Source organism: Melanotaenia boesemani, chromosome 5, assembly GCF_017639745.1.
Source record: "Melanotaenia boesemani isolate fMelBoe1 chromosome 5, fMelBoe1.pri, whole genome shotgun sequence".
NCBI classification, from domain to species: domain Eukaryota; kingdom Metazoa; phylum Chordata; class Actinopteri; order Atheriniformes; family Melanotaeniidae; genus Melanotaenia; species Melanotaenia boesemani.
This window is the reverse complement of record NC_055686.1, coordinates 8,774,049-8,800,873: the sequence shown is the minus strand read 5'-3', so window position 1 is coordinate 8,800,873 and position 26,825 is coordinate 8,774,049. Positions and strand designations below refer to the sequence as shown.

Below are 26,825 nucleotides of genomic sequence, written 5' to 3'. Positions count from 1 at the left end.
TAGCATTCGTGGACTTTCACAATAAGAGTGCGACGCCAGTTCCGCTACAGTAAGAGGGAATTATACCGACAGTATGCATCAGTATACTGATGGTGACTTGACCAGTATGAAACAGAAAAACATCAATGTGCATGTCTGTAGAAGTAAAATATTTTATTTGAAAACATGTGGTACTGTTTTGTAATAATTCATGCGCCAGAGGGTCACACACACACACACACACACACACACACACACACACACACACACACACACACACACACACACACACATACGGCAATATATTTATAAAGTATGATGATGCATATTGATTATTGGGTTATTAATCAACTGAGCAGGACCAGTACATCTTATACAGAGACAACTGAGCTGCTTTATGTAAACAGATTTATAACACAAGAGGAGACCAGAAATAAATGAGCACAGTGAAATCAACATGTAACAATTGAAAATGGTATGAAACTTGTATAACTTACACATTTAGTCTGTCAGCAGTTGTTTGCCACTTTCCTCGCTTTATTAGTCTCGGCCGTATTATCTTTTCTGGTGATGATACGTTTAAAGTCCTCATACATCTCCATCAGTGACATGTGGTCAGGAGAGGCATGATAAAAAACTCAATAAATAAATATTAATATTTTCCACTGATGAGTTTTTTTCTGTATCTATGACCATCTTAAAAGACAAGAGAAGAGGAGCATTTATATAAACGACGGAAGGATGAAGTAGCCGACTACCACTGACTTTGTTAATTTGACTGTCATCTAACTGACTGTGTTTCAGGAATAACACTCAACAGAAAAGGTGCTTGCTATAGTATCCTAAAGGAAACTGTAACTACGGTTTCTAGAAAATGTAGAACATGGATTTATTTATGTTTTATGCTGAGCAGTATTTCATAGACTGGCACATTGTATACCGATGTGCTGTCTCAAAATATATATAATTCGCCATTATAAAAAAAAAATTGCTAAATGCTTTACAGTTTTCTTCCAGATGCATGGGAATTTGACATTAGCAGTTTAACAGATATGTGTGACTTTACGCATTATAATAAACCCAGACTTTTATCAAAGAGTTTTCAGGGACTCCTCCATCTCCCCACTGCAGTCTGGACCCATTTAACATGTTATGTGAGCCTCACAGAGCCAGTGTGACCCAGGTCACCGTTTCTGATGGCCGTTAGAATGACATTATTATAAGTGATTGTTGGAAATTTGCTCCAACAAATCTGTTTAAAAAATGATGTTGAAATTTATTCTCCAGTAAATGTTGCTGCGTCATGTTTTGTACTGAAGCTGCTCTCTTACTGGGAACTACTTTACTGGGAACTGTCTCACTGGGAACTACCTTACTGGGAACTGTCTGACTGGGAACTGTCTTACTGGGAACTACCTTACTGGGAACTGTCTGACTGGGAACTCTCTTACTGGGAACTGTCTGACTGGGAACTACCTTACTGGGAACTGTCTGACTGGGAACTGTCTTACTGGGAACTGTCTGACTGGGAACTGCCTTACTGGGAACTGTCTGACTGGGAACTGTCTTACTGGGAACTGTCTGACTGGGAACTGCCTTACTGGGAACTGTCTGACTGGGAACTGTCTTACTGGGAACTGTCTTACTGGGAACTGTCTGACTGGGAACTGCCTTACTGGAAACTGTCTGACTATTAAAACAGAAATGTTTTAATATGTAGCCGTCTATCTACAGCAACATTTACTTCCTTCTTCCATTCGGTTTTCTCCTTGTTTTTATTCTGATATAAAGGTCTTATTGTTGGTCTTGTCCCCAAGTTATTCACTGATGTGTTGTTTTCTTCAATTTGAAGTTAAAGTGCTGGTTTTGCTCTGTTCTTCTTCCTCCTTTCCACCTCCTCCACCCTGCAGCATCCTGGTTTCTGTGTATACAGAAATAATAATGAATGAATGAAAATGAATAGAAATACAATTTATTAAATTAAATCATTGCCTGCAAATGAAATAATTAAGAAAATATCTGTGTGTAATGCAGGTTGGTATAACTCAAATTATTTGACCTCTATTTTTAATACATAATTGAACGGACACATTGTGTGACAGAGCTGATGTGGGATTAGTGGTTGGACAGGGGTATCCCTTAATGTATCCAATGCCTGAAAGAGGAGTACTTCCTATTTGAGAGAAGAGGAGACTGTACCGAGTGCCTACCAACAAAAAGAGACCTGCTTGTGTTGAACTGTGGTCATTCTACTAGTGAATGTAGCTAAAAATCCAGCTGGACGTGTCCCTGACTGTTTGTTTCAGGAGAGCAGCCTCTGGACACTTTGAAATCAAAGATGTGACCTCATTTTAGCTGTAATCTGAATCCTTTCATAATGTTCCTGTCTGACCAGATACATCAACCCAAAGGTAGGACCGAAAGATTTATTATTGCTGACTGTAGCTGCCTCAGGCAACTCTTCAAATGTAAAGATAACTCTAGAGCTTTAGGCAAAACTTCACAGGGGGCCCCTTCAATCAGCCTTCAACTGGGTGTGGATGAACTTGAAGTAATGTACCTGAGGCAGAGTTGCAGGAGGCATACTCAGTGTGGGTGTAGTTGAGGTATGTGTGCTGGCAGTAACTGATGTGACAAACAAAGAAAAAAATGGTACATCATGTAACAAAGAGTCTTTAGAAATAAACATACAGAATGAACCATTTCCTCTGAACTTAGTTTCTATCATGTGGATTTGGAGAGAGTACCGAACCATCTTATGGAAGTTGTAGCTGACCCATTTTCATTATTTATCACACTTTCCTCGTATTAGGCACATTTCCCTACATGTAACACAACTGTTAACCACACAGGTCAAATACAGGTCATACTATATTTTAAATTTACATATTAAATCTAAATGTAATGTTTTGAGGGGTTGACGACTGACGAACAATTAAAAGGAGCCCTCTCTGCTGAAATAGAGAAACATGGTTTCCTATATAATAATTATTCTGTTTTGACTCTACAGTGTTAGTTTCATGCATGTAAGTTACATACAGGCCTAATAAACAGGATCTAGAAACTTCACTAATTTTGTTCTGCTTCACTTGATCAGAATTGAAACCTGAAACTTTTATTTGTTCAATGTGCCATCATCATTTATTCCTCACCAGCAACACATATACTGATGTTTTAAAAATACTAAAACATATCACAAATCTTTCCATTTATGACTCTAAAACTAATGAAACAGACCTTGTGGTTGGAGAGAAACACTCATTTCATCAGGGGTATTTAATTTCAAGCAGAGGTCTAAAAGAAATTCCAGAGGTCAAAGGTTAAAGCTGCTGTTTACTGGAGCAACGGTGAGTTTTTATACTAAATAATAAACGCTGAGAACAGCAGGAAGAGCCTGAAATATTGTAAAGAGCAGGAAGAGTTGGAGAGTTTCTCCACAAGAGGTCGACTAATGGAAGGATGCCTCGTGAAGTTGCTTTAAGAAAAGCTGAAGAACTGAAATCAGATCATCTATCCAGCATCAAACCGACTCACAGAGCAGCTGCTGGACAGAAAAACTTCACTGTGGTCATTTCAACATTTTATTTTTTTAATCAGCTCTAAACATTAACAACTGTAGTGCGCTCTGTCAGATCCTTGTATTAAACTAAACATACTGATATTTAGTGCAACATTCATCATGAACAACAGAATTTCTGTCAGAGGGAAGAGGTGGACTGTCCAACATAAATGCTCAGCAAATAAAAATATTCCACTTTAATTCAACTATTTGCACCAAAGTTTGGTAAAAATGTCTTTCTAAAATTTAGCTTAAAATGGTGAATAGGATACAGGTTTGTAGTTTTAGATCAGAGGAGTCTGAGTTTCTCTTCAGAAGAAGCAGGTAAGATGTGAGGTGAAAGGCTCTGTAAAGGTGACTAAAGTGTGCAGCCAGGGTTAAGATCGAGTACTTGTTGAAATGAAGGTAAAAAATATGCATGTGTGATCTGAAAATCCTTCATCACAGAAGAGACAGACCCTGTGTTGGTTAAAATTAATATAATTTAGAACATTAAAATCATCTGGAAGAGGTGTCTGATTGATTGTCCACATGTAAATTAAAGTTGCCTAAAATAACAATTCTATTAAAACATCTTTTAGTTTCTATGGTCTTCGCCTGTGGAACAGCCTTCCAGACGACCTGAGAGCAGCTGGGAGTGTTGATATTTTTAAAGGTGAACTTAAGACTTACCTTCTTAGCAAAGCATTTAACTGACTTGCATTTAGTATTCATAATTGGTATTTTACTACATGTATGTTTAATTTATTTATTATTGTGTGATTGTGTTTTACCAGATTATTCAGTATTTACTTTTTTAACACATTTAGAATTTCCACATTTTTAATGAACAAGTGATAAAAAGCCTTTTATTTCATTCTTAACGGCCTTTTATACCACGATGGCCTATATGTATATGTATCTGCTTTTAGTGTGTATGCGTCATGTATGTGTGTGTAGGCGTGACTTAGTGGTTTGTGGTCTGGAGGACTCTTTGGAAAACGATTTTTGTTGTTATTTTTAATGTAAAAAACTTGGTTTGGCAAATTGTATGAAAAGTGCTTGATAAATAAATTTTGATGGATTAATAAATAACGTGTCTTTGATATTTTAGCATTAGTGTTTGTGACTGTTACGTGATCACTGGGTTCATCTTTTACTCAAACATCTTTGGCATCTATTAGTTTCAGGGTGTAGATTGACAGAAAACTTCTCAGGTATGTTTTGTAAAAGCAGGCAGCAGCTTCAGGCGTCCAGTGCACCTATATGCAAATCAATAAGCTCAACTAGGAGAACAGGTTGGATATGGTACAAGCTGTCCAGGCCTCCTGAGAACTGACTAAAATACAAGACTGGAACCCCTTTTTTCTTTTGGGTGGAGGGTGGGGGGGCTTGGCCAAGAGATCACAAGAAAAGAGACAATGTCATCAGGACTTTGCCATTTTGGGGGAACCTGCTGCCTCCATCGACACTTTCAGGTTTCTCGCTAGCAAACGTTGTTAAAAACACGTCTAAAAACACACGTCCTCACCGCGATCAGCTCACATGGAAAGTGGAGTCATTATGATGCAAAACCATTAATAACTTAAATCATTACAAGCAGATGAACAACAGATAAAGTTCAGGTTTAGATGCGTTGCCACCAGTTTCAGTCTCAGACATCTGTGTCTTCCTTGTGTTTGGTGGACGTTCGTACACCTGCCATGAATTTAAAAACTACTGATCATTAAATGAGTCTGCAGAGATTTTTATAACCAGATGGATGAAAAAAGCAAAAGCCACATGACGGGGGGTAATGGAAGAAACCAACTGGAAATCAACCAGAAATGAGCAGGACAGGGACTCTTTGGGGTCTCAGATCTGGTGGAACACTTACAGACTCTAGAACTGGTGTAGCAGGGACTGGTGGGACATCTGCAGCCTCCATGGTAGTGATTGCAGCTGGCAGAGCACCTTAAAGTGAGAGCAAATTAGTGTGAATTTACTCTGACTGAAGCCCAGCAGCTTTGATTCAGCTTCACCAACAGTTTAATAAAGATGTGTGATTCTTTGGTATTTGAGTATCAGTTTTTGGGAATAGTTGGTAAACTGGTTTCGGCTGAGACTCAAATGTCAGAGATGCTTACCTGACAAGATGATGAGGACACATTCAGTTCAGTAGAGGGAGGTTCCCGTCACCGTCGACTCCACATCCAGTCCTCCCCTTGGATTCTATTGGGTATCGTCAAGAGCGAAGACACAAATAAAAAGGGACGAACAGAGAGAGAGAGTCAGAGCGACATCCTCCACAGAGACATCGCCAGACACATCTGTCCAACAGATCTTCAGAGAGCCTCCTGGACACAAGTCTTCATCATCTTACCAAAGCTGCAGAAGGTGAGACGAGCTGTACACCTGCGCTGGTCAAAACATTGTCTTCTGGTTTTTAATTCAACTTTTAAGGCCACATCCTTGTTTAAAGGAAAATTACACGGTTTTAGTGGCTGGTGGTGATTATCTTTGTTTTTATTAAAAGTTAACTCAATGTTTTCAGTGTAACTGATAGAAACAAAATCCACAATCCTTCTATTTAAAAGCAGATTTTAACATTAGGTAAATCTAATACAGTCTTTTTAAATGTCATAAATATTTTTTAGGACTGAATGGTGCCTTCTGAAAGAAAAATAAAGCAGCAAAAGAAGGAAGTTTGTTGTGAACAAAGTAACACTGGAAAACACATTAAATTACCAAAGAAAGTGATAATAACTGATGTTTTTGTTCTTGTTTTCAGCATCGTAGGTGATCCTCTTCACTGACCACACAGGTTTGTCCTACATACACATACAAACCTCATAAATAGATCACTTACAGCTGTATAGCACTTATTTACCTTGTTTATAGATATTATTACAGCTCTCTAAATGCCAGAATAATTATTTAAAGTACTGCATTATTTATCATGAAGTAAAAAAACAAAAACAAAAATTATTTCTAACTAAAAAGTAGTCAAGGGGATAGTTTTAGGTAGTAATTAGTGTGTTAGGTATGTCAACACTTAGCAGTAAAATAGATTTGGTAGCATCAGTATTTTTCCGTAGTGTCAGATACTCCCTCTGGTGACCTTTGACCTTGACTTCTATTGAAATTAAACTTTTTAATGTCACTGTCATTACAGTTTAAAACCCTTCATTCTTTAATGTCAGAGTTTCATCAGGAAGAAAAATTGTGAGATTTGATATTTTTGCTGGATTCTACCAGATTAAACTGTTTTACCATTATAGGCAGATGCTGGAAATTCTGGTCTTGTTATATTAAAGAGCTGTGGGGCCACCAGGGGGCGCCAAGAGGGATTTGTTTGTGTGAAGTAATTCCTGATTATTACAATGTTGACTAAAAATATTATACATACATACACACAAAACAAATAGATCCATTAATTAATCTTGGGCCCAACTGGTAGCCTTTGTAGGAACTGACACTATGTAAAAACTATGAATCTGTTGAAACCGGTGACGAATATTTACCCTATTGTCAGTTCTTTGACCGACCTTTCAGGCTCACGTCCTGTTGTTTCCTCTCTTGGATCTTTAACGACCGGTGAGACTCCAGTCGCGAAGTGATGGGCGAACCTTTCCACCTCGATTCTTTTGGCGCGAGAATAAGCAATTTTACCCCTTTAGAATTCCTGATTATTATCGTCCGCTCATTGCGGAGATAGACCTGAGGAGTTATTCTGGTAGATAAGCCAGCCTTTGGGTCTAGGAGTATGAAGCTACCGTACTATCGTCCTAACAGGATAACTACCTGGTATCGAAATAATAATCTAGCGAATTCTTATGTCTCTTCGGGTATTGGGGAATCTGGGGCTCACCTGCTCGTTGTGTTGTCCTCTCCTCTCCTCAGTGGATGTGGAGAAATATAAGAGAAATAAGTTTGGTTGGGAAGTTAACCGAAGTTAACTATAACCCTTTTATTCAAGTTTTCTTTTATTGGTAAAATGCAGAAAGAATAAAATAAAAAGAAAGAAAAAATAATAAAATTCCCTTTTAGGGGTTCCCTTTCAGTGAGGGCTAAAAAGCAAAATAAAAGAAATAAGTATAAAGTAAAAGGTTTTCTCACAAGGAGTGCTTTCCGCTTTCGCGGTCTACATCTTCTCTAATAATGATTCAATCTCCCTTGGTAAGAAGGGGAAAAATCTATCCCAGTAAAGGGATGAAGGTCCAAAAATCTCTGCAGGTCCTCCGCCGCAGCTCCTCAAAATCTCCGTAAAATCTCCGGACAATCCTCTCTTTTCACAAAATCACCAGTATATATACATAACTTAAAAACCATCCCATCTGGTACCTTCCCACTAACAGAAAAACACCCAAAACCAACCCACTCAGTATTTTTCCATCAACAGAAAACAACTCAGATCCAACCCACTTAGTATTTTTCCATCAGCGGATAAAGCATACGTGAGCATCCTACAAGTTGGTCCCTCCTTCTGGGTTGCATCAGGGCTGAAGGAAAAGAAGAAACTTTCCCCTGCCCCGTTATCTATCCATCCTTACAGTTTTTCACACAAAGGCTGCTTGTTAATATCTTCTGAGTTTGCTGGGAAATTCCGCTCTGCTTCGGAGCGAGCAGATAACAGGTGACTCCCTTCTTAGTCTCCCAGATCTTCTGGGCCTCTCTTCACTTCCTCAGTAGTGTAAAAAAAAACTCTGTCTCTCATTCGTATCTTATTTGTGAATGCACTCTCTGTAAGCTACAGAATAATAACACTAAGCTGTAGCTCTTATTAATCAAAACCAAAACCTAATGAACATCACTAAATCTAAGGATAATAATGTAAATAAGCAAGCAAACAGGAATATATGAAATGTGAATAGGTAATACATAACACATAGAAAAACATAACTGAGTATTGATCAGGCAGTCCATAAACTCAGTCTTTTGATTAAAAACATCATCTCACATCATGTGTGCCATAACAGTCAAAGATTCAAACTTTAATAAAACTTTTCTCCCTCCTTCACTCACTGAGAGCAGAAATCGGGGGTTTCCAGCAGGTGTGAGTTATCTGTCGAGATAAGGGCCTCTGCTCCCTGTCCGTTGCCTTAGCAACGGCTCTCTGGCCTGGAGCAGTGTTCACGCCACCACTGAAGAGCGCGGCCTTCACAAATCCAATCAACGAAGCTTAAAAGACACATGAGGGGAAAAGACACAAGAAAAAGACACGACAGCTAGCCGTAACGCAGCCAAAATGATCATCAAATAATTATTAAGAAGCTGAGAAAAATATAAAAGTATAAGATAACTTAATAAACTTGTACAACACAACCTGTAGTGGCCTATGAGGGATACACACTCTGAATGACCACTGCTCCACTTTCTGCTGCTTAATAAAGATTATAGACCTATGATCTTCATTTAAAAAAACTATTTTCTATAGTCCTCATTTTCTGGAGACTGTGTAAAATAATCTTACATGGTCCTCAGAAACAACAGAAAGAGGTTTAAGCTGTGGGCCCACACACTCACACACACACCAGCAGCTCCTCCCCCTTTTGCAGCTGCAAGCTTGAGCCTCGTGTACGTGCTGCTTTCTTCATTCCTCACCCCTGCCTCACCTGACAGCCTCAGGCCTGTACAGTCCTCAGCAGTACTACTCAGTCCGGTCCCACAAGGGCTGCAGCCCCACAGGTTTTCATGTCTCCCACTCAATTCTTTATTTAAAGGATTGATCAAAATATTAAATAGTAATTGTATTTTATAATGAAGTAATGCACATAAATAAGACTTCTATGCAAACTGAATTAGAAATTGGTTAGATACATACTAAGTATTCACAAGTGATAAACTGGCCTAAAAAAGAAGCTCTGAGTGAATCTTATCAGGGACTTGAGCCAAAAACCTAAATCTTTAAAAAGAACCAGACTTCTTGTCGTGTTGTTGTTTACATATTCATACTTTGCCATGGCATCGGCCAGCCTTCATCCTTTTTAAAGCTTCTGGCAACTTCCTGTTTCCCACTTTTCTACATGAACCACACCCACTTCACATCGCTGAATAGATGCCAGACACCACACGATAATAAAATTCTGCCTAGGTGATGTGTGGAGAACAGACAAAAGAGTCAAATCTGAGAGGAAGAACAAATTTCTCTGTTCTTACAGAGTATTAACAGGCCTTTACTCCCCACCCCCAGCCAACCTGAAGACAGCAACACAAACGAGACGTCTCAATACCCAATAATAAGCTGTTTAATATACAGCATTGATGGTACTGCACTAGAAGCAAGAGTTACACAGAACACTGCAAGCTATGAAAAGACAAAGCAGTTATTCTCTAGAACAAAGTATTATTAGAAATGTCCCTTTAGGAAATAAATTACCTCTTAGATTAACAGCAGCTAACAGACATGATGAAAGGAATTAATACATTAATGATGAAAATGTGTCTTACAGTTTTTATCCAGTCAGCATTGTGTCTTCCAGCTTTCTGACAGCTGATTGGATCCCTTCCAGCATGCTCCACCCCCTTCTCCACCTGTTTGCTCTCATCTCACTGGGAGGTAAGCCAGAGACACATCAGTCAACCAGAGACAGAGAAACATTCACATTCTTAAGATGAGCAAAAGTTTAAACTCACATTTTACCCTGTAAGCAGTAAAAATCTGCATTAGAAATGTTTACTTCAGTAAAAGTATGCACGTGTAATAGTACAAGGTCATGTTATCAATCATGTTATAAGTGCTGGGTTTATATAAAACAACTGTTGTAGCAGATGTTGTAGCGCTGATGAGACTGGAGCCCCCCGTGGCTGCAGTCTCATCAGCAACTAATTATGTCTGTCCTGCATGATGTTAGCTGCATACACCTGCACTGTGACCGGTCCTGCTGTCATTGACGTCCACAACAACGCCGACTTCATAGAAGATCGCTGTTCCTACACTTTGCTGTCGGATTCGTGGATTTCAGTTGTTCAGATTCTGGCCAGTTTCCGTGAGCGACGTCGTACAGATGTGAGCTTTGTGGACAGTGTGACTCTGCGGTTGGAGAGTCTAAACGTTGACATTCTCCTGAAACAAGACGGCAGAGTCCTGGTAAGCTGCCTGAACTTCAGTCCACCAGTCAGAGTGGAGTTTGGTCTAAAATCCTCCCCACAGTCTCTGCTGTGGAGGCTCTCATCTTCCCTCTCAGAGACAGTAGAAACAGATTGATGAAGCGAGGAGATGATGCTGATGTTTCTCTCCGTATTTCCTCCATCTTGTTTCTCCACTGTGACTCAGGTGGACAACGTAGCTCTGGTCCTCAACAGCTCGATCCAGGAGGTCCATGGTGTCCAGCTCTCTAAGGACCAAACTGGAGTCACGGCCAAAGTTACACTCTCTGGACGCTCTGCTGCTGTGTTCTTTGATGGAGACACAGCACAGATCCACATGGAAGGTACAGAAAGTGTCATTGTGGACGTGGAGACCAAGAAACTGTTTTCTGTTGATCCAGTTTAAACATTGATGATTTTCTGACTCACTTTCTGTCCTGAACCATTTCAGGACCTGCTGGATCATCTCTGGTTGGTCTGTGTGGAAACTCCAGCAGTTTTTCTAGTGCAAAGCTCTCTGAGGACAGCTCCTCCAGGTAACTCCTCCTACAGACCGACTCTCTGCTGCTGCTTGATGAATGACTTACAGATACTGTGTATTATATGTGCTGTATGAATAATCCGGAGCAGAGCAGCAGTCCTGAATATGTGTTTGTCTCCTGCAGCTGTGAGAGCGTGTACACTGAACCTGCTGACAGTACGATCGACTGCCCCATGATGACTGAACGGTGAGCAGATTCATCCACACAGCAGGAAACATCTTCTGCTGTTATACTCTGATCTATTTGACATGTTACATCATATCAGTCATGTTACATGACACTATTACAGATGGGAGATAAACATAAAGGAGCTTATCAGTTCATTGGATCTCATGTTCTCTCTTTCCATGTGTGGAACAGCTGTAACCTCCTGAAGGAGGCGCCCTTCTCCTCCTGTAACACCATCGTGGATCCAGCTCCCTACATAACTGCCTGCAATGCAACTTTGTGCAAATATCCTGCAGTCGACGGTCTTGGGTGTCAGTTCCTGTGGGCCTACGCCAGAGCCTGCAGCCTGAGCAACGTCACCCTGGAGAGCTGGTGGTCTGAGGCTCAGTGCTGTAAGACCTGAGCAACTTCAGCTAAATTCACCTCTATTTTTGTATCTCATATGTGTTTAAAATACTTTACCAATATGTGTTTCTGCAGCTCGTCCTGAGGCCGTTTGTCAGAACCAGGTCTGCAGTGATCATGAGTTTTGTGGCGAGTTTGGGGGTAACACTGGCTGCCTCTGTAGAGCTGTTTTTGCCTCCAGTTACAGAGAGTCTAACACTCTGGGTACGACAGCTGTGACCACAACATAACAGGACTGAGTTATTGAAGGAAAACATTTAACTGTTTCTTTTTATCATTATGCTCATTTTCAGGAGATCCAGTGGTCTGCACACAGAACTCTGCCTCAGTCAGTCTGGTGGGTTGTCTCCTGAGGGACAAATACATTGACTACTCTGTCTTACACCTCAATAATGAGACCTGCAGGGGTGAGATGGACCAGGAGAGTGGCATGGTGACTTTCAGCTTCAACAGCAGCAACACCTGTGGTGCAGTGATCACGGTGGGTCCTCTCCTCCACATCTTTACTCTGTATAGACAAAAAGAGAATAAAGAGGCTTCTTCCTTTACATCTGAATATTTGGCTCTGCAGGCCAACGACAGCCAGGTGACCTACAAGAACGCCATCGTGGCTCAGAACAGCTCTTCTGAAGGCATCACTCGCCAAGATCAGTTCTACATCGACTTCTCCTGCATCCATGTTCAGCCAGAAATGAAGACTGTGGCCTTCAGGATCAAAGACAGGTGTGTTCTGGCTGGTAGCTTCATTTCTACTGCTACGTGAAACCTTTCAGCTGGTTTGTGAGTCAGAGAAGCTGAGGTGTGTTTATGTGTGTCGTCTGCAGCTCTGTGGTCCAGCACATCACATCTGGAGAGTGGAGTTATAATGTAACCATGAAATCCTACACCGACGCCGACCGCACACACGTTGTGGATTCTAACACCGATGTGATGCTGAACCAGAAGATCTGGGTGGAGCTGGAGACCGAAGGGTTGGATGCAGACCTTATCGCCGTGGTGACGGACTCCTGCTGGGCAACTGACCAGGAATCGTCCAACAGCACTCCGAGATACGACCTGATCCAGAATGGGTGAGACACACTGAGAAGTGGGAGCTGCTCACTGGGATTCCTTCATAGATGTGATTTCTGATGGTTGTGATGGGAGGCTGAGAAAAGTCTCTTCTTGTTTGTGAGCAGCTGTGCCAACGCTGCTGACCAGACAGTGATGGTGGAGGGAAACGGGGAGGGAACCTCCAACTACTTCTCCTTCAGCATGTTCCAGTTCATTGGGAGCTCTGGTGACGTCTACCTGCACTGCAAACTGAATCTGTGCATCAAAGAGGAGAACAGCTGCGTCCCGGTACGCCTCGCTGGAAGCTTTACTCAATACGACTGTTTGATACTGGTTATATGAGAGACTGGACTATTCTAGTTACTTAATTAGTCACAACTGCTCATTAAAACCCTGATAAAATCTATAAAAATGCATAACGTTTGGACTGAAAGTTGTTTTGAACTTGTAGGATTGTTCTGGTGGAGCTAAAAGAAGACGCAGATCTGTCAGGCCTAAACATGAACGTGGAGCTTCAGCCTTGGTCAGCATGGCCTGGATTAATTAGGTAAGACTGCTGTAGTAGATGATCATCCTGTTTTAGAAACAGAAATCATGTGTGATGATGGCCAGGCTGATTCCCCAAGATCTGACTGAAAAGAACAAGACTTTGTTTGAGCAGAAACTATAAAGTAAAAAAAATCATAAAAGATTCATCACTCACATTTTCATTTCATTGCCTTCTTAGGTGGTTGCCATAGTGACATGGACTGACTGACAGGTTGCTGACCTTGGTGATGATCCCTGACTTATGTGTGGTCCTGATGTGGAGCTTTAATGTGTGAAAGGATGAGTTTTTAGTGGTAAAAGGTTATTGAAGGTGTGTGAGGTTTACACTTGATTTTCATTTAAACCAGAATAATAATCTACATTTTATTGAGGTATGTAATCAGGTATGACTACTGTATCCTGTATCACTTCATCTCCCAGCATGCCTAGAGGCATTCCTAGACCTCCCAGAAAGTCATGGATAAACGTAGCTGTAGCACATCTGTTTGATTTGTGACCTTCAAACAAGAAAATATCTGATGGCATGTTGCAGACATCCACATGCATAAAGGTCTTCAACCAAAGAGAAAATACTTCTCTCAGGTTGTTCAAGCTCAACATGTTTTAGGCCTGAAGATGTAAAACAATCCAGAATTAATGAGTTAATACTAAGATGTAGTGATTTACAGATACAGTCTGGAGCTATGAGGTGGTTTAGAGGTAATACGTTAATTTCTTAATCAATCAGTCTCTTTTAAACATGTCGTTCTCAGGGTAAAATCATAGGTGAAGGAATGTAATCTGATTACTTTTAGTTTGTAGCTGTATTTTGTGTGATGTCTGATGGATTTATGTCTTTTAAGATTAAACTAAACAGAAGATGTTTATGTTTTTTGTAAGGTGAGAGTTTACAGTTTCTTCATGTTTACAGTGAGTGGAAGGATTGATTGGTAACTAAGCTAACTTAATTGGTAACTAGGTCGGGGTTAATCATGGATGTAGGGTTTTTGAAAACTATGTAAGGCAATCTGAAGCGAGTCTGCAGCCCTGCAGAGATATTTACTGATGCAATGACACATGTTTCATCCTTCCTCTTAGAAAGAAGAGTGAATATTAAACATGCTTTTTATTTTGTTTCCATTGGATCTTGTTTTTCAGAAGGCAGTTTGTCTCAGTTCAGTTGAAAATGAAAAATGCTGCTTTTCTCTGTTTTATGGTTGAAATCTTTGTTCAGCATTTAAGACATTAAAAAATCAATAAAATAAGGATGTGGGTAAAAATGAAACTGAGTTTGTTTTCTTTCAGAGTTGGCAGACTTTTGTTTTACGATTTATAAGCTTGTTTTAGCTGATTTGTTGTTTCTATTCTTCTATTAGTTTTTATGGTAAATTGGCTGCAGTTTACAGTTTTTCTTAATTGCTAAAACACTAAACCCTATGGTCTGAACCAAATGCTCAGTTGCCTGAACCCACTGATTTAATCAGTCACTCTTTTGACAAAACCATAAGCACTTTTCCTGAGTTTAAACACAACTTGCCAACACATTTTATTGTGATGCACCTGTGCTTCATAATGGTGAGCACAGGTGGCAAAAGTCAAACATGATTAAAGCACAGGGGTCACCGGTTGAACACAACAACTCAAAACTGATCACACTTGAGGCTATGATGTGAGGGAACATATATAAGCCAGTTCAGTGAGCACTGGTTTGTGAGGCACTACAACGAATAGTCAGAGCTACTGTTACTGACCATGTTCTTGTCCATGGATTGAGCATGAGAGAGGCTGGACAAAGGGTACAACCAAATGTCAGTAGATTCACTCTGTCCATCATAATCAGAAGATTTAGAGAAGAAAACAGGTAATTACCTTTCTTGACATTGCAGTATGTAAATGTTGACAGCAATTACTATATGACTATCCTATATACTGTACCACATTATACTGTAATTAAATATGTGTTTCAGTACATCACTGTGCCAGTGTACTGTAGTATTGTAGTACAATGGGTTCAACACACAGGAGGCGACCAACAGCAGTGACGGTGTCTGTGTCGCGCATCGCGCTCTTGGATCACTTTTCTCCAATAGATTTGAATACCAGTACAATAAAATCATGAATGAAATAAAACACTCACATTTAACAATTTTTTGAGCCAGTGCACTGAAAATAAAACTAAACAATAGGATACGTTAACCCCTCTAGTCTCCAACCACAAATCCCATCAGCTCTGTCACACAATGTGTACATTTAATTATGTGTTAAAAATGGAGGTCAGATGGTGTTGGAGTTATACCAGCCTGCATTACGCACAGATATTTTTGTAATTATTTCATTTGCAGCCATTTATTTAATCGATTTTATTTCTATTAATTTTTATTCATTTATTATAACTTTTGTATACACAGACACCAGGGTGTTGCAGAGTAGAGGAGGTGGACAGGAGGAGGAAGAATAGAACAAAACCAGCACTTTTACCTCAAACAAGGAACTTGAATAGAAAAAAGACAAAACAAAACATCAGTGAATAACTTGGGGAAAAGACCAACAATAAGGTCCTTATATCAGAATGAAAGAAGGAGAAAACTGAATGGAAGAAGGAATAAAGAAAATAATAATAATAATAATAATAAAGCTTTTAATAAAAAGCTTTTTGGGGACCTTGACCACATTAGACCAGGTACTACTAACAAACTACTCAAAGACTCAAATTTGAACTGAATTATTTTACTGAACTTGAAAACTCATTAATACACAGCTTCTGATTAGAAGAAATTTTATTTCATTTGTGAAAATGTAAATAAAGGTAATTTTATGTTTTTTTGTTTTTTTTGTTTTTTTTTTGCATCCTGGGCACATTAGACCACATTAAAGGTCTTGCTAAATAACTGCAAAACTTGAGATGTTTATCTGGACTGAATTATTCTACAGAGGAATATGGTGGCGCCATCATGTAAGATGGAATAAAATGCTCATTCAGTACCTAGGTTATATCTGTTTGTTGATGTCCTGGTGCATATTTTCCTTTAGTTGCTGCCAGACCCGTCGTCATGGGCGGGCCATAGAGGGCCCGGCCCCCCTTAGTTAGTGCTTGTGCCCGCCCCCTGCTGGAGGCCCTGGCCAGATCTCTAAAAACAATCTCTAATTTTTACTATCATTATTATAATTTTAACCACTAATGTTGCAATCTTCATCACTAAGACATTTAAAATATAAACAAACAAGTGTAGTTTTCTCTTATGGGAGCTATTACTGCTGCACGTAGACTATTAGCTACATGACGTAGCCTACGTCAACGTTGCCATGCAAGTTACCCATGGATGTATTATAGAACTGGATAACGGACTGAAAATGGCGGCACGCCGATTTTTCCCAGTGGCCACTCGTGGTACTGCAACAAAAAATCCCATGGGGCCCAAAAAGCATTTTTCCCATAGGCCACAATGGTAAAAGACACGGCTGTAAAACTGTTGACAGGACGTCTTCAGCTTTAAACACAGCTAATTACTAATCTTTCTATTCAATATTTTTAATTCATGGACATTTAATCCGTCAATTATTTTTCAAAAGGCCATAAAAGCCACAGAAAAGTCTCTATTTCTCCGGTGACGTCACGGCTGTGCACATGCACTGCCGAAGCGCGGTCATGCTGTGTCGGGAGCGAGGAGGACGGCTGTTGACTTCAATATGATGGGAAAGCTGTTCGTAAAAGTTAAGTTAAAGTTAAGTTTCTTTTTTCTGATATCGAGTAACTTAATACATTTGTATTCTTAATGTTTGATATTACATGCATGATAGTTCCTGTTTTTAAACGTATTGTGACCTAAATCCTAATTAGCTCTAGGTTGTAGTTACGACGGCAGAAAAATAACAGCTGGTAGGTAGCCGGCTACTTCAGCAAACGAGTTAGCTAACTGGTCCAGGAGAAACGTGGCTATCTCCAAGTCTGTTTGTATGTTGAATGCTGTGGAAATCTTTTTGTGAAACCCGCCAAAATAAGATTTATTTTTAAGGCTAAATATATGTTATAAGGAAATGCTATACTTTCACTCTGCATCCGTCTAAATACCTTCTGGAGGTATTATCTTTTACAAATATATAGCTTTTAATAAAAATGTCCCATATTCAACCTTCAAATGTCATCATGACTGCATTTACGGTGAACTACTCTGTATTTAATAATATAAAATCGAATGATGACTAGTTTACTTGCATAGTGTTGCTGAAAGTAAATGAAAACAAAAAAAATATGAACCTAGATTATATTGGTGTCCTTGAATCCACATGGTGTATCACATCACATAGATAAGAGCTCTAGTTGGTAGATCGTTGGATATCGAATCTTTATGTGGAATAATTGTGTGTGTATTTATTAGGTGGGGTTTTGTCAATTATATGTACAGATAACATAATTAGACTAAAAACGTTTTTTACTGGAGTTCCTTGATAAAACTTTAAATATGACACGGGATTATACAAATATACAATATAGACTGACTTATATTGGGCTATTACGAATCCCATATAGAAATTCATCAGATTAAAACAAACCATCATTTTAACAATTACTACACAACTTTTTCCACGTATATTATATCATTACTTTACATCGAGGTCCGATCGTGTGCCGTAGAAAATCATCATCTGAGTTTGTACAGCTCTCATACTGCAGATTAATGTCGTGACCGCGCGTCGCTGGATCAGGTCACTGGGCTGCGCATTGCTCGTTCACAGTGACGTGAAGCATGATGGGAGGTGACACTACTGCGCATGCTGTATGGGCCCAATATGCGGAAGTAACCCGGAAGCCTGAGAACTTTTTCGGCGTATGCGCTGGGTGAGCAACTTCCATAGAAATGAATGGGCCGCCATTTTCAGTCCGTTATCCAGTTCTATAATACATCCATGAAGTTACCGCGCAATGTGATGTGTGAGAGAGGAGGCTTGTGAGTTTCTGACGAAGAAGATGACCGATACTCCGGTTCCTCCTAAAGATGGAAAATGGACAATAGCCAACATCCTAAGTACATTCAACTGTGGACTCCAAGCAATGCCGAGTGTTGTCAGAGCATACAACCTGGCTCTAACCTTAGGAGCATCGACAGCAGAATGTGAAAACTCTTTTTCCACGCTAAAAAGCGTGTTCTCTGAGCATCGACGCAGCATGCTCCAGAAACGCAAGGCCCAACTTATTCAGCTCGCTTTTGAAAAGGACCTCACGCACAGATTCAAGTCTGAGTGGAAGGATGCACTGATGAGAAGGTTCAGCAAAGAGAAACGCCGCCTCCCGCTGTACTGACTGGAGAGATGACAGCGCTGCCTCCACCAAAAGTAGGTTGAAAGTCTGTGTGTGTGCGTCTGTGCGTGTACAGAAAATGTATCCGTCTGTTTTGAAACGCGCCCGCCTCGGTGTTTACTCAACCTGAGATGCTTCTGGTGTTAAATATGTTTTTTGGATATTTCTTTACATAATATTTTACTTTAAAATATGAAGACTGGTGTGGGTTTTTGCTGGATGTGCTGTTGGCTATTTTTAACTTGCATCAGTGCTGCGCAGATAAAGGATTATGTATAGTAATAATTTTGCCCCCCCCATGCATTTGATATGCCCCACTCAAGACAAAGGTCTGGTGACGGGTCTGGTTGCTGCAGACGACAGTTCAGAGCCTATTTAATCTTAATTACCAGCCATGTGGGCTCCATGCCTGCTAAATAACCACCTAGCTCAAAAGGGTCATATTCATGTTGAGATGTGCATGTATGCTAATGGTCTGGTTTCAGCGCCGTTCAGAGTGTTGTTGCTGCGCTGAAATGCACCGTAATTAGTTTGAAGTAGCGTTTTATCACTCGATGTGCAAAGCTAAGACTAACTCATCACAGTAGCATTCGTGGACTTTCACAATAAGAGCGCAGCGCCAGTTCCGCTACAGGAAGAGGGAATTATACCGACAGTATGTAGGGGAGACCGGGGATGGTTGTAACTAGAGTGCCTCTAGAGAGAGAGTGGCGTCACCGGAAGCTCAAAACGCTCGCCGATCACGTGGTCCATGTAGCCTCCAAAAGTTCCAGGAAGGGTTTGGCGGCCAATACAAAATAATAAGAAAACTACGATAATCGGTAATGCAGGCTTTGCTTTGCAATATTTTTATAGTTGTGTTCATTGATTTGAATCATGTTAACTAAACCTGTATGACATCAACAGCAATGTAAATCTTAATATTTTCTGTTTTTTTAACTTTATCTTTCAGACTTGACTGAGGCATACCAACAGGTGACGACAATGATTTACCAAGTGACTACACAATAAATCTAGGCTCACAGCATAATGATAACTGTTCTTACAGGAAATCTATATCCAATAAATAAAATTTAGATCCCAATTCATTTCAAATAAATGGGTTATCTATTCTTACTTATTAGTATCTACTTGTGTGAATTGCTTTTAAGTCTTAAGACTTATTTTGACTGAGGCAGACTGATAACTACACAAGTCTGGACTCACAATATAAGGTCTTATTACAGAAAATCCATGGCAAATAAATAAAATTTTGATTTCAATTCGTGGAAAATACATGGCTTTCTATCACTATTTGTTAACTATCCCAAGACTTACTCCCTACATATACATAATAAATCAGACAAACACCCTTTGTTTTCCAAATGCATTTAATACCTAAAAGAATTCCTTTACAATAGCATAAAACTCGACAAGATCAGCATGTCTAGCCATTTCTTTTCTCTACTATCCTTGAATACAGTCTTCACCATGGTATGCTGTGCTGCATGGGGATGCTCCAATCGCTCAGAGAAAGGTGTGCGTATGTATGGCTTCCCCAAAGACAGGGACAGAAGGAAAATATGGATGGCCAAATTCAACAGGATACATTTGACCACCATCAGGGACTGTGAAAACAAAAAAATATGTGCGGTAATCATATTAAAACAATGCATTACACATTTTCAAAGACCATATCATTGGGAAGTTTAATATTTTTAAATTAAACACAGAGAACACATCACAGGGAGATTTATATGGTTGAGGTTGCAGAATGTAGAAAAAAAAGACAGGAAACAACACTTAAAAGTGGCCAAACCAGGAAGGTGAAGAAGAACAGTATCCCAGTTAACGTCAGGCAACCCCAGAACTGCTGAAAGTTCTTCAGGACAAAGCTGCACGAGGGAAGAGTGATATACTTCCCTTAAGCATCTCTCTGCTTCTCTGCTCTCATCCTGCACACTGAGTGCTGAGTGCTGTCTAGTGCAGCAAATGCACTCAAGTACAATCAGCCACTTATTTTGTGTATGTGTATATTTTGTTAAGTTCTTAAGGTTAACATGTTTGTTACATTTAACAGGTTAGGTTTTATAGTTGCAAAGATTGTAAACATATATACTAAGAGTATTGTGCTATCTAATACTGTGTATTCATCTTCATATCTTTGTCCATAATTCCACAGCCTTATAAATACATTAAAATTAACTAAAAATGTAACTACAATCGCTCTCCCTACACATTAACCTCGCTATCAACGGCGTTGGATCAATTTATACTGACGAACAGAATTTACATTCATCAGCCTGTGGCATCTGTTGCTATCAGTGTGCTAGCATAAACTTTTATCGGTTTATAATCTCTAAATATATTAATCTAGACGGTGACAATCTGTCAACATATTTAATTACTCCTGTCAAGTTCATTTCGATGCACAACTGATATGGAAATATGACTACTAAAACATCTTACCTTGAAGAAGTGTAGCTCCGACAATCTGCTCCATTGAAATACATTGACCGTCGCTTAGCTTTTGCTAACTTCCGGGAACTTTTGAGGGGCTCCATACGCCGCCATTGCTGTGAAAAAACTGAACCATTGCAGTGAACGGAGATGGCGCCACTCTCTCTCTAGAGGCACTCTAGTTGTAACATGGGGAGAGTTGAAACGCCACTATTTTCACCAATCAAGAATGAAACAGGAGCCTGATGATCATTCCAGTGTTTGCCCACTTCCTTCTCAATCTCACATGGCAGTGAACAAGGCTGAAAACACATGTATGCTGATTTTATTGACTAAAAACTGATTTTGGGATAAGAAAGTAATTTTTTTTTACCAACACTTAATTTAGTTTAGTACTTATGTAACTTAAAATAAAACCATATGACTTACAGTAAATGAAAAAGCTGTCTTTTAGGCAAAATGTGATGCATTCCCCCCTTGCTAATTTCAAATCACTATGCTAACACAGCTACCTAAACATTGCCTGACAGGGTTGGGGTGGGTTGTAACATTTATGTTAACAGTGTTACAACCATCCCCATTCATAAAATGAAGTTGTTTTTTTCTTTATTTTATTATTTTTAAAGCATGTCCAGGCAATGGAAAAAAGAAAGAGAGATGTGTGCCAGCTTTTTTTTTTTTTTTAAAAAAAGCATCTGATGAGGTCTCAAAGAAGGGAAAGTCATTCAGATCAGTTACAGGAATCTGTCATGTAACACTGAGCAGATACTGCAAATCACTGCAGAAGCTGAGAGACCAGCGATCCAGTGATCTTCCCAGAGTAAGCTACAATAGAATAAAGAAAAGCAGAAGAAGAAGGAGCAGCAACACCACCCCACCAATAAATAAATAAATAAACACACATGAAAAACGCTGAAAGGCAATGCTGAAGATTCTGAGACCTTGGATGATGGGAATGTTTGTATTATCTACATGGAGCCATCTTGCAGCTCAAGGCCAAAGGAAGTGTGGGTAAAATGTATCCAATGTAGTCTATGGGGCCACCAAGCTTGTACTTACCAACTTTCATTTGTTAATATTGTGATTCAGATTAAGAACATAGTCAAACAAAATATGTACAAACAAGCCCTGTTTTTTTTTTCTTTGTTTTTTATATGCAAAAAGTATGTAAGCTCAATATCACACCTGAATCTTTTTTCACAAGTGCAGAGTTATCATTAAGCAGCCATAGTACTGTTATGAAAGTTCGTTCAAGTAGACTTATTCACACACAAATTCACACACTTCTGAGTTAAACATTAAACGTTTAAACTGTAGTCAGTTAAAGAGAAAGATTTTATTTGGGATCTTTTTTTCTTTTCAATAAATCCATTTTTGAAGCATATTATATGTTGTGGCATCTGTTTAGGCTTCTTTTGTCCAGTTGTTACAACCCTCCCCAGTATGTGTTACAACCATACCTGGTAGTGGGGTAGGTTGTAACAAAGGACAACCATGTGTTTGACATTAACATACAATGTCTGTGATATTCTTGCAGATTTTTGAATTGGTGCATTTTTTAGTGAAGAAATGTGGGTATTTCATATAAAAGTTTGAGAACTGTAGCTCAAAAATTCAATGAGTTACAGGTGTTGCAGCAAAAAGTGTTACAACCATCCCCGGTCTCCCCTACCATCAGTATACTGATGGTGACTTGACCAGTATGAAAGCTCTATTTACTGCATGTTTAATGTTTTTTTTAACCTGTGGTTATCACTGCCATGGAGAAGGTGGTTATGTTTGGCGGTGAACATCTGTCTGTGCGTCCGTCTGTGTGTCTGTTAGCAACATAACTAAAAAAAGTAATGGATGGATTTTGATCAAATTTTCAGGAGATCTCAGAAATGATTAAAAGACATGGCATGCAGCAGGAAATGTTTTTTATATACATATCTGTGAATTACAGAATAATCTGTGAATACTGTGAATTTTTGCATAGGGCTCTAGAGTTATCTTTATATTTGAAGCAGCTACAGTCAGCAACAACAAAGCATTTGGCCCTATTTTTGAGTTGATTTGTCTGGTAAGACAGGAATATTGTGAAAAGATTCAGATAACAGCTAAAAGTAGGTTACAGCTTTGATTTCAAAGTGTCCAGATGTGTCCAGATAACTTCCACAGTAACTGGTGAGGCAAAGGATGGGTTCGGTGTATTTGTGTGACGCCCTCCTCTCTCTGACAAAACCACCCGTGACTGACTGACAACTCCTTCTTAACAGTTCAACCTGTCACCTACCACATCCACGTGACCCCACACTGCACATCACCATGACAACCAAATAAAACATTTATCCACCCAGTGATCATTACTCCAGACATGTTCTATGGCTCCTACATACCAGCCCCTTATTATTGAGATATCTCATAATAATTACCTATATTAAACCAAGTAGGAGACATAAAATACATGCAAAAGACAAAGGTGTTCAACAAACCATCATGTGTTTCTTGTGCTGTCCTCACAACACGTGGCTATGTGAAGCTAGACAGCCAGCGAACAAAGCATAAAAAGTAAAAAAGGCTCTCCACACAAGGCTTGCTTTTCTTGATCTCATTGAAGATCTTTTATGTACTTTTATATTGCTTGTGGTTTTTGTAACTGAAAAATACAGACAGGGAAAAACAAATCACTGACTGAAAGACACTTCTTAATACCATAGTATGGTTAGCCTAGCTTAAACAATAGCATGCATATCACGTTGTGCATTACACTGACACATTTTGAGCAACCAAAAATATCTCAAACACATATACAGGTGTTTCCTGAACACATTGATACTCACAAAGACGAAGGTTTCCCAAGGCACGAGCGTGTAAGCGTACATTTAGCGTATTTATGAGCCGTTCCCTCACTTGTTAATGCCAAAGCACTTCCCAACATTACCGGAGAAAGAGCTGTTTCAAAGATTGTTCAATGGTAAGAGCGCTCACTCGCTCACGTAGTTACGCATACAATATGACAAAGATCATTGTGTTACAGATGTCTCACACTGATTAGATTTCAAAACCCCGAACATTTTAACTGCTTTTAGCATGAAATTACATTTACTATTTATTAACTATGAACTCCTTTTTTATGTAAATTATTCACAATATGAGCTGATTACAGTTTTTGACCTAAAGGCATCACACTCCCCGCTTGATATAATGACATTGTATCACTACAAACACCAATACAACCTTTTTTAAACACATTCAGTTATTTAGCATCAAAGAATATTCACTCAGTCTCTGAAAGTAAAACAATAATCTCTGAAACCGGTCTGAGGAATACTTTAACAGTCCCATCCTGTATAATCCGCACTTCCACTTTGCGGACATTCTTGTCACTGCTGGGAAATGTTTTTATTATTAATCCCAGTGGCCATTCATTTCTGCTGACCCGTGAGTCCTTCAGCAGAACAACATCTCCTTCTTTGACATTAGGTTTAGTTGCAGTCCATTTTGCGCGGCCTTGTAAGGTACACAAATATTCCCTTTTCCACCTTTTCCAAAAGGTATCTGCAAGGTGTTGGACATGTTTCCACTGTTTTCCAAACAACTGCCCCGAAGAGAAGTTTCCAGATGGAGCAGAAACAGCACTCACCTTTTGTGTTAGTAACATTGCTGGGGTGAGTACTGTAGGACTGTCAGGGTCTGTGGATATGGGGACAAGAGGCCTTGCATTCATAATTGCCATCACCTCGGCCATAAACGTGGATAGGACTTCATGAGTCAGCCGCATTTGTTCAGTTCGGGACAACATCGCATCTAGAATGCGCCTGGCGACCCCTATGAGAAGCTCCCACGAGCCTCCCATGTGAGACGCGTGAGGAGGGTTAAATGTCCAAATGCATCCTCTCTCTTCCAGGTACCTACCTACGGCTGTGTTTTCTTGGTCTAAGCCCAGTTCCTTACAAGCTCCTACAAAATTTGTGCCTCTGTCCGATCGCAGAAGCTTGGCTGGGCCACGAATAGAGAAGAACCTTCTTAATGCATTGACAAAACTATCAGTAGACATACTCTCGATCAGTTCAATATGTACAGCCCTGGTAGACATGCAGGTGAATAAGACAGCCCAGCGTTTGTTCTCGGCACAACCACCTCTAGTACGGCGTGTTACGATTGTCCATGGCCCAAACACATCTAGACCTACTGTAGTGAACGGTGGTTCAGGAGTGACTCGGTCCTTGGGTAAGTCCGCCATTTTTTGGTCCTGCATTTTGCCTCGCAATTTGCGACATGTCACGCACTTATGAATGACAGAAGATATGAGGCGCTTACCCCCAACTATCCAGTATCCAGCACCACGGATAGCTCCTTCAGTTATGTGTCTTCCTTGATGAGCCACTTGTTCATGGAGGTGTCTTACTAGCAGTGTGGTGATGTGGCTGCTAGATGGGATAATCAGAGGGTGCTTTTCGTTCTCTGAGAGGTCGGCAGAAGAGAGACGTCCACCAACTCGTAAGAGGTTGTCTTTGTCCACTACAGGGTTGAGCTTTTTGAGGATGTCCAGTTTTGTGTTTGTCCCTTTTCCTTCTGTAAGGTTTCTGAATGTCTCCTTGTAAGCCTCTTGTTGGACAGCTTGAATGATAACTATTCTGGCTCGTGTGAGTTCTTGGATGCTTGGAGTTTCACTGAAACTTTTCCATCCCTTTAGTTCATTTATCTTTTGTGTGAAAGATGCAGCGACATGTATGAGTCTGGCTATGACTCTGCACAGTGTGGTCCAACTGGAATATCTTCAAAACGTTCAGAGTCTAGCTGTGGCTCTGATGTTATAGTCTTTAATACTTTTACATCTTGACGTATCTCTTTGTCCTTTTCAGGTTCCACGAGCACAAAGGGACTGGTGTTATGTAATTCTGTGTCTGTGTCAGAATACAAAAAGTGTGGACCTGAGAACCAGGTACTGTTCTGAAGGTCAGCTGCTGGCATAAACCTAGTGGCTTGGTCAGCCGGATTTTGGTCAGTCGGTACGTAATGCCATTGGCTAGGGTGCGTGGATGCTCTAATGCGTGTGACCCTGTTGGCAACATACATGTAGAATCGTTTGGAGTTGTTGTGTATGTAGCCTAACACAATCCTACTGTCGGTGTAAAACGTCACATTGGTCACTTCGATGTCCAACTCGTCCCTGATGAGTTCGAACATTTCCACTGCGAGCACAGCAGCACAGAGTTCTAGACGTGGTACTGTGTGTGCGGGGCGAGGTGCGAGTTTAGACTTCCCCATTACAAGTCCAACATGACACTGTCCTTCACTGTCAACTGTACGCAGATAAGCTACTGCCCCTATGGCAACAGTAGAGGCGTCGGAGAAGATGCACAGTTCTTTCACTTGTATTGTGCTTAACGTGCCTGGTCTGTAGCACCTTGGAATCTGTAGGTTTTCAAGAACTTGCAAAGAGTTTTTTCCACGATACCCACATGTCAAGCTTTTCAGTGGGTAGGGGGGAATCCCAGTCTTTCCCATCAGATGACAGCTCCCGGAGTAGTGCTTTGCCCTGCATTATTATGGGAGCAACAAAGCCTAGAGGATCATAGAGGCTATTGACAGTCGACAATACACCCCTACGTGTGAATGGTTTGGTCTCATTAGATACCTTGTAAGTGAAACTGTCAGACTGCAGGTTCCAGCAGAGTCCTAAGCTTCTCTGTACTGGGAGAGGATCTACTCCTAGATCTAAATCTTTCAAGTCCTTTGCACGATCCTCTGCAGGGAAAGCTTCCATGACTTGACTGCAGTTTGATGCCACTTTGTGAAGGCGTAGGTTAGACTCTGCTAACAT

The 26,825-nt window shown here is 40.1% G+C and overlaps 2 protein-coding genes across 2 annotated transcripts; one reads left to right on the top strand and one right to left on the bottom strand.

Moving 5' to 3' along the window:
* Window positions 1–10,343: 10,343 nt before the first annotated feature.
* LOC121640336 (alpha-tectorin-like) lies at window positions 10,344–13,731 on the top strand. Its single transcript, XM_041986049.1, has 11 exons — window positions 10,344–10,586; window positions 10,773–10,929; window positions 11,037–11,121; window positions 11,251–11,313; window positions 11,488–11,687; window positions 11,776–11,904; window positions 11,994–12,181; window positions 12,272–12,423; window positions 12,525–12,770; window positions 12,879–13,041; window positions 13,723–13,731. Exons 1-11 carry the CDS (start codon window positions 10,344–10,346, stop codon window positions 13,729–13,731), a joined length of 1,635 nt encoding a protein of 544 aa, XP_041841983.1.
* A 9,778-nt stretch (window positions 13,732–23,509) lies between these two features.
* On the bottom strand, window positions 23,510–25,747 carry LOC121639784. The gene is made up of 2 exons (XM_041985278.1): window positions 23,839–25,747; window positions 23,510–23,654 (listed from the first exon to the last, which is right to left on the bottom strand). The coding sequence occupies exon 1, from the start codon at window positions 25,254–25,256 to the stop codon at window positions 24,276–24,278; it is 981 nt and encodes a 326-aa protein (XP_041841212.1). The 5' UTR covers window positions 25,257–25,747; the 3' UTR covers window positions 23,510–23,654; window positions 23,839–24,275.
* Window positions 25,748–26,825: the final 1,078 nt, after the last annotated feature.

What these genes read in the sequence shown, in the direction of transcription:
- LOC121640336 (XM_041986049.1), top strand. Translation starts at nt 10,344, where the DNA reads ATGTTAGCTGCATACACCTGCACTGTGACCGGTCCTGCTGTCATTGAC. An exon ending in TGCCCCATGATGACTGAACG is followed by an intron (nt 11,314 to 11,487) that starts GTGAGCAGATTC and finishes TGTGTGGAACAG; the next exon opens with CTGTAACCTCCTGAAGGAGG. An exon ending in GCCTTCAGGATCAAAGACAG is followed by an intron (nt 12,424 to 12,524) that starts GTGTGTTCTGGC and finishes TGTCGTCTGCAG; the next exon opens with CTCTGTGGTCCAGCACATCA.
- LOC121639784 (XM_041985278.1), bottom strand. Translation starts at nt 25,256, where the DNA reads ATGCAGGACCAAAAAATGGCGGACTTACCCAAGGACCGAGTCACTCCT.